General features: G+C 45.4%; 1 protein-coding gene across 1 annotated transcript in view; it reads left to right on the forward strand.

Annotated features, from left to right (window-relative positions):
• The first annotated feature begins 295 nt into the window (after positions 1-295).
• Positions 296-8,692, forward strand: part of LOC139240806 (transmembrane protein 106C-like) — a 17,385-nt gene continuing 8,988 nt past the window's right edge. Inside the window, exon 1 of the mRNA XM_070869284.1 lies at positions 296-595. Coding sequence (XP_070725385.1) covers positions 376-595 — 220 coding nt within the window. The 5' untranslated portion in view covers positions 296-375. The remainder of the gene's footprint in view (positions 596-8,692) is intronic.

Raw genomic sequence — 8,692 nt, forward strand, 5'->3', positions numbered from 1 at the left:
CCAACCAGCGCCATTTCAAGCGCATTTGGGGGCGGCAAATTCCCGGTTGCGTCCGAGGTGGAAACTCTACCTCAATAAGTGCCTCGGTGACTGAATGTGCAGGAAAGGCGAACCACTCAGCTCTCGATGTGACGGTGGCACCTCCAGGTGACAGACGATCAAACTTCGAGCATCAAGCCGTTCAACACGCGCAGCGGACAACATGCAGCGGTTGCGGCCATGCGCATCGAGAGCCGGGCGCGCACGCGCAGGGCTTTGCCTGAGTAAAGGAGCCGGGCGCGCGGGGGGGCAGGGGTATAAAGAGCGCGCCTGTGGGAAAGGACAGGGAGACCCGGATCGAAACTGGTCAAAGAGGGAAAAATAATAACAATAATAATGGGTTCACAACTGTCGGCGCGGGCTGGCAGAGGACGCCGGCGGCAGCAGCAGCAGCAGCAGCAGCAAGAGCGGGCCATGGACGGCGACGTCAGTGAGGATTTGCTGGGAGATGCCGACGACCGGCAGGAGGACATCGCGCGGTTTCCTTACGTGGAGTTCACCGGCAAGGACAGCGTCACCTGCCCGACCTGCCAGGGCACCGGCCGCATCCCCAAAGGTGAAGGAGGGAGGGGTGGTACACAGCACCTTGTGCCCGAGCGTCCCTTGTCACTGCGGAAGGGCGAGTCCGCCCTGCCGGCTAACACTGGACGGCGCCAGCGGGGCTGTCCTGACCTACCCGGCCATGTCTGCTCTGGCACTGATGGTTCCAGATTGCCCTTAGTTTATCATATTTTAACGAACGGAGAATGAGGTTGAAAAATTTTATAAAGTAGATTTGGATGTGTAGCTTTCCTGTCTCTGCTCGTGGGGTTTCAGTTTAAATCTGTTCAGCAGGCCTCCATTAACTCGGGTGTTTGCACATGAACAGCAATTGAGTTTGAAAACCGTGATCTACCAACAGATGCTAGAAAGCACGAGGATAGTTTGGAAACATGTCCAAAAACTTGCATTTGTGTAACGCTTTTTTAAAAAAAAAAAGTGGTAAAATGCCCCAAGGTGCTTTGAGTGTTGTCTAAGCCATAATTGCAACAAGTGACCAAAAGCTTAGTCAAAGAGGAAAGTTTTCAGATGTGTCTTGAAGGAGGAGAGGGGTTTAGGGAGGGCATTGCAGAGTTTGGGTGGGTGTGTGGACGAGGCATCTAAAGACATGGCTGCCAATGGTGGTGGTGGTTTCAAAATTGGGGATGTGCAAAGAGGCCAGCATTGGAGGAATGCAGATATCTCCGTTATAGGGCTGGTAAAGGTTAGAGATGGGATGGAGCACTGAGGGGTGCCCAAAAGCTTGTGCAAAGAGGAGAGCCTTTTTTATAGGAAATGTTTGAAAAGTGAATTTTGGTGTGACTGAGGGCACTGACAATGGAGGAGGGATGTTCGAGGCTGAAATTGTGGCAAGTTAGAGGTAGGAAGGGGGAGAAGGTTACTGGCACTTAAAGATTAGGACAATAGAAACAGAGGAAAAAAATAAGTGCAGGAGCAGGCCATTCAGCCCTTTGTGCCTGCACTGCTATTCAATATGATCATGCAACCTCAGTACCCCACACCTGCCTTCTCTCCATACCCCCTGATCCCTTTAGCTGTAAGGGCCACATCTAGTGCCCTTTTGAATATGTCCAATGAACTGGACTCAACAACTTTCTGTAGCAGAGAATTCCATAGGTTCACAACTCTCGGTGAAAAAGTTTCTCCTCATCTTGGTCCTATATGGCTTACCCCTTATCTTTAGACTGTGACCCCTGGCTCTGGACTTCCCCAACATCGGGAACATTCTTCCTGCATCCAACCTGTCCCGTCCTGTCAGAATTTTATACGTTTCTGAGATCCCCTCTCATTCATCTAAATTCCAGTGAGTATAAGCCAAGCTGATCCAATTCTGCCATCCTGGGAATCAGTCTGGTGAGCCTTTGCTGCACTCCCTCAATAGCAGGCAAGTTCTTGCTCAGATTAGGAGACACAAACTTCACACAATACTCTAGGTGTGGTCTCGCCAAGGCCCTGTACAACTGCAGTAAGACCTCCCTGTTCCTATACTCAAATCCTCTCGCTATGAAGGCCAGCATGTCATTTGCTTTCTTTACTGCCTGCTGTACCTGCATGCCTACCTTCAATGACTGATGTGCCATGACACCCAGGTCTCTTTGCACCTCCCCTTTTATCAATCTGTCACCATTCAGATAATCTGCCTTCCTGTTTTTGCCACCAAAGTGGATAACCTCACACCTATCCACATTATACTGCATCTGCCATGCATTTGCCCACTCACCTAACCTGTCCAAGTCACCTTGCAGCCTCTTAGCATCCTCCTCACAGCTCACACTGCCACCCAGCTTAGTGTCATCTGCAAACTTGGAGATATTGCCTTCAATTCCTTCGTCCAAATCATTAATGTATATTGTAAATAGCTGGGGTCCCAGCACTGAACCCTGTGGCACCCCACTAGTCACTGCCTGCCATTCCCACTTGTTTATTCCCACTCTTTGCTTCCTGTCTGCCAACCAGTTCTCTATCCATGTCAATACATTATCCCCCCCCCCCCCCCCGCCCCAATACCATGTGCTTTGATTTTGCACACTAACCTCTTGTGTGGGACCTTGTCAAAAGCCTTTTGAAAGTCCAAATACACCACATCCACTGGTTCTCCCTTATCCACTCTACTAGTTACATCCTCAAAACTTTGGAAGATTTGTCAAGTATGATTTCCCTTTCATAAATCCATGTTGACTTGGACTGATCCTGTCACTGCTTTCCAGATGTGCTGCTATTACATCTTTAATAAATGATGCCAGCATTTTCCCCACTACTGATGTCAGGTTAACTGGTCTATAATTCCCTGTTTTATTTTCTCTTTTTTTTTAAAAAGTGGGGCTACATTAGCTACCCTCCAAGCCATAGGAACTGAACCAGAGTCCATGGAGTGTTGGAAAATGACCAGCAATGCATCTACTATTTTTAGGGCCACTTCCTTAAGTACTCTAGGATGCAGACGATCAGGCCCTGGGGATTTATCTGCCTTCAGTCCCTTCAATTTCCCGAACACCATTTCCCGACTAATAAGGATTTCCTTCAGTTCCTCCTTCTCACTAGATCCTCAGTCCCCAAGTATTTTTGAGTGGTTATTCGTGTCTTCCTTAGTGAAGACACAACCAAAGTATTTGTTCAATTTGTCTGCCATTTCCTTGTTCCCCATTATGAATTCACTTGATTCTGACTGCAAGGGACCTACATTAGTCTTCACTAATCTTTTTCTCTTCACATATATCTAATAGAAGCTTTTGCAGTCAGTTTTTATGTTCCCTGCAAGCTTATACTCATACACTCTATTTTTCCCCCTCCTAATTAAACCCTTAGTCCTCCTCTGCTGAATTCTGAATTTCTCCCAGTCCTCAGGTTTGCTGCTTATTCTGGCCAATTTATATGCCTCGTTCTTGGATTTAACACTATCCTTAATTTCCCTTGGCCACGGTTGAGCCATCTTCCCTTTTTTTTTAACTCTTGCGCCACACAGGGATGTACAATTGTTGTAGTTCATCCATGTGATCTTTAAATGTCTGTCATTGCCGATCCACCGTCAACCCTTTATCATTTTCCAGCCTATCCTAGCCAATTCATGTCTCATAGAAACATAGAAAATAGGTGCAGGAGTAGGCCATTCGGCCCCTTGAGCCTGCACCGCCATTCAATGAGTTCATGGCTGAACGTGCAACTTCAGTACCCCATTCCTGCTTTCTCGCCATACCCCTTGATCCCCCTAGTAGTAAGGACTACATCTAACTCCTTTTTTTAAAATATATTTAGTGAATTGGCCTCACCTTTCTGTGGTAGAGAATTCCACAGGTTCACCACTCTCTGGGTGAAGAAGTTTCTCCTCATCTTGGTCCTAAATGGCTTACCCCTTATCCTTAAACTGTGACCCCTGGTTCTGGACTCCCCCCCCCCCCCCCCCCCAACATTGGGAACATTCTTCCTGCAATCTAAACCATCAGAATTTTAAACGTTTCTCAGATCCCCTCTCATTCTTCTGAACTCCAGTGAATACAAGACCAGTTGATCCAGTCTTTCTTGATATGTCAGTCCTGCCATCCCGGGAATCAGTCTGGTGAACCTTCGCTGCACTCCCTCAATAGCAAGAATGTCCTTCCTCAAGTTAGGAGACCAAAACTGTACACAATACTCCAGGTGTGGCCTCACCAAGACCCTGTACAACTGTAGTAACACCTCCCTGCCCCTGTACTCAAATCCCCTCGCTATGAAGGCCAACATGCCATTTGCTTTCTTAACTGCCTGCTGTATCTGCATGCCAACCTTCAATGACTGATGTACCATGACACCCAGGTCTCGTTGCACCTCCCCTTTTCCTAATCTGTCACCATTCAGATAATAGTCTGTCTCTGTTTGTTTGTTTTTACCACCAAAGTGGATAACCTCACATTTATCCACATTATACTTCATCTGCCATGCATTTGCCCACTCACCTAACCTATCCAAGTTGCTCTGCAGCCTCATAGCATCCTCCTTGCAGCTCACACTGCCACCCAACTTAGTGTCATCTGCAAATTTGGAGATACTACATTTAATCCCCTCGTCTAAATCATTAATGTACAATGTAAACAGCTGGGGCCCTAGCACAGAACCTTGTGGTACCCCACTAGTCACTGCCTGCCATTCTGAAAAGTCCCCATTTACTCCTCCTCTTTGCTTCCTGTCTGCCAACCAGTTCTCAATCCACCTCAGCACACTACCCCCAATCCCATGTGCTTTAACTTTGCACATTAATCTCTTGTGTGGGACCTTGTCGAAAGCCTTCTGAAAGTCCAAATACACCACATCAACTGGTTCTCCCTTTTCCACTCTACTGGAAACATCCTCAAAAAATTCCAGAAGATTTGTCAAGCATGATTTCCCTTTCACAAATCCATGCTGGCTTGGACCTATCATGTCACCTCTTTCCAAATGCGCTGCTATGACATCCTTAATAATTGATTCCATCATTTTACCCACTACTGATGTCAGGCTGACTGGTCTATAATTCCCTGTTTTCTCTCCCTTTTTTAAAAAAAAAAAAATGCGGTTACATTGGCTACCCTCCACTCCATAGGAACTGATCCAGAGTCTATGGAATGTTGGAAAATGACTGTCAATGCATCTGCTATTTCCAAGGCCACCTCCTTAAGTACTCTGGGATGCAATCCATCAGGCCCTGGGGATTTATCGGCCTTCAATCCCGTCAATTTCCCCAACACAATTTCTTGACTAATAAGGATTTCCCTCAGTTCCTCCTTCTTACTAGACTCTCTGACCCCTTTTATATCCGGAAGGTTGTTTGTGTCCTCCTTAGTGAATACTGAACCAAAGTACTTGTGCAATTGGTCTGCCATTTCTTTGTTCCCAGTTATGGCTTCCCCTGATTCTGACTGTCGAAGTTTCCTTTCTTTATGTTCAGGACCCTAGTCTCAATTAATTGTCTCTCTCCATCTTAATTAAGAATTCTACCGTATTATGGTCACACTTCCCCAAGGAGCCTTGCACGACCAGATTGCTAATTAATCCTCGTTCCACAAGACCCAGTCTAGGATGGCCTGCTCTCTAGTTGGTTTCTTGACATATTGGTCTCGAAAACCACCCCTTATACACTCCAGGAAATCTTCCTCCACAGTATTGCTACCAGTTTGGTTAGCCCAATCAATATGTAGATTAAAGTCGTCCATGATAACTGCTGTACCCTTATTGCACGTATCCCTAATTTCCTGATTGATGCCATCCCCAACCTCCCTACTACTGTTTGGTGGTCTGTACACAACTCTCACTAATGTTTTCTGCCTGTTTAGGTTTGAGTCAAGAGGCGGGGAGTCAATATAGGTCTATGATGGATGTGATTGGTGAACAGGACGTGGTGCTGGATAGGATATGAGCAGCAGAGCTTTGTGGGGGAGGATGTACTCTATGGGTCATTTTATTTTCTTGTCTGGATGTTTCCACCCCTGGCCAGCCCCAACTTTTTTCCTTTTTTTTTTTAAATGTTCATCTGTGACATCTTTCACTTCTGAGGAAGGGTTCCAGTTGTGGGGCTGGAGGAGATTAGAGTTGGGGAGGAACGAAGCCATGGAGGAATTTGAAAACCAGGATGAGAATTTTGAAATCTAGGTATTTCTTAACAGGGAGTCAATGTAGCTCAGTGAACACTGGTGAGCAGGACTTGGTGCAAGTTAGGACACGGGCAGCCGAGATTTGGATCATCTCTAGTTTACATATGGTAGAATGTGGGAGACCAGCCAGGAGTGTGTGGGAATAGTCAAGACTAGAAGCAACAAAAGTATGGATGAGGGTTTCAGCAGCGGATGAGCTGAGGTAAGGGTGTAGACGGGCAATGTTAGAGGTGGGGATATGTGGTCGGAAGCTCATTTCAGGGTCAAATTACACCAAGATTGTGAGACGGAAGTAGATTGTTTTTGTGATGGACAGGATATGGGGATGCAAACTCTGATTAGGATTGGATAAGGACATGATGGTTTTGTTCAGGTTGCTGGTCAATAAGATGGAGTGGTTCTCAAAATTTAGCTGGAGGCAGTAGAGACTTCTGCAAGATTGGATGCTAGCCAAGCTGTTTCACAGAAGAGACAATGGAGAGATTGAAGCAAGTGGTGGAGCTCATGTCCACCTATGTGGAAACTGACGTCATCTGGAATATGTATAGAAGAGGGGGTGAGGATCTTGTCGGTGACAATGCAGGATTGGGAAGCAAAGCTTTCTCTGCTGTAACTGCTCAGATGGGTAAGAGTGGAAAAAGGGGGGGGGGGGGAAAAAAAGACTTGCATTTATATAGCATCTTTCACGACCACTGGAGATCTCAAAATGCTTTACAGACAATTAAGTACTTGGAGTGTAGTCACTGTTGTAATGTGGGAACCAAATGAAGGCAGTCCCATTGAGCTGGACAATGCAGAATGGCGTAGTCTATTGTGTCAAATGCTGCAGACAGATCTAAAAGGATCAGAAGAGAAAATGCACATGACTTGGTGCTGCGGGAGGAGTAAAAGTCAATTTTTAAGGCTTCAGCTGGAGTTGTGGGTCCAATGGCACGGAACTGATGCGTTTCAAGAACTTTGACTAAGAAGGGGTGGTTGGATATTATAAGTTAACCAGCAGAGGTCAAAGGTGTGTGTTTTTTTTAAAAGGAGTATTCTATATTTGAAAGGGAGAGGGACTATGCTAGATAAAATGAAACACTGTCAGGTAGCATAGGGGCCTGTACAGGCTAGCAATATGGCTTACCACTTGTTGCCCTTCATTGACCTTCCCCAGCCACCTGGGAGGGCCTGTAGCCAGAAATTCAAGCTGCAATGCATGACTTTCAAATAAGTGCAGTTTTGCTGCTCACTATTCTCTGGCACAAGCCCTGCGGTGCAACTAGGATGGAGATTGCTTGGCACTAGGAATACGAGTGTTACAGGACCGCATTCATTGGAAACAGTTATTTATTTATTATTTAATTTGAACAATAGGTTGTAGGTGGAGGAAGCTAATCTGGGTGCATGTCTTGTGAATTTGTCCCTGGTGACTGGGCATTGAAAGACTAGTAGGGAGGTGCCCAGAAGTTGGGCTTCTTGCAATGTATGCTTCAACATGATGAAGCAGAAACATTGTTGTTGGATTTGAACTTGAGTTTCTGTTGCTGCTGCTGTAGTAACTCTGCATAGTTTCAGCACTGGTATTCATCATGAAATTTTGAATTGATCGTGTATCTGGTTGGTTGAAATGCTATGCTGCTCGAATCCTGATCTGGTGGAGGATTGACGGCCGAGTCACATTTGCTCCAGTTGGACAATTCTGAGTACTTGTGGTTCTGTTGCAGTTGATCCCCCAAATTTATGCAGAGGGTTATTGTTGATCTCCAATTGCTTGTTTGTATGTTGCTCAACTACCATGACTGTTGTCATTTGTAAAAGCAGCTTGGCTGTTGCAACTTGCACTTTTAAAATGGATTTTAAGGAAAAAATTTCCTGTTCTTGCATGTTGGAACATTTTTTTAAACTTAAAAAAAATTCTTTAGTGGTGGGAATCACTGGCCATTATCTTTGGGCAGCTGGCCAGTGTATTGGGTGTATGAATAAACTTTGAACATTTTAAAGCAGCCTGAACAAACACTGATCTCGGCATGGGTATTTGTTTAGCAATTTGAATTACTGCCTTTGAATAGTGATTTGAGGCTTAATACAGTCTCTATGCATAATTCTGTACCAGTAGCCACAAATGCAAAACGTGTGGTTTGCAACAGAATGATTCCATCAAATGAAATTGTCTTTTCCCCCTCTTTTTTTTAAGGAAATAAAGCATGAAATGAGAACGGGTTATGACCAGGCACCTAATCAAAAGGAAAGTTTGGCATAATTTTCTCCCTCCTGTGCTGGGTTATTTAGAAAAGGGTGCTGGGAGATTGACATTTTACTGAACCATCTACACAATGCTTTGTGATGCTGATGAGCACACTGAAAGGTGTGATATTGAACCACTAATATAAAAAAAAACTCCCTAGACCCCAAAGACGATTGAACAAAACTGCATGCTCTCACTGCACCACCCAGCTTGAACCCAATCTAAGAAACTAAACTTGTCATGTAGAGTGTTTGAACATACAAGCCAACATCCTGTTCCTGACCAA

The sequence above is a fragment of the Pristiophorus japonicus genome, chromosome X, assembly GCF_044704955.1.
Source record: "Pristiophorus japonicus isolate sPriJap1 chromosome X, sPriJap1.hap1, whole genome shotgun sequence".
Taxonomy (NCBI): Eukaryota; Metazoa; Chordata; class Chondrichthyes; family Pristiophoridae; genus Pristiophorus; species Pristiophorus japonicus.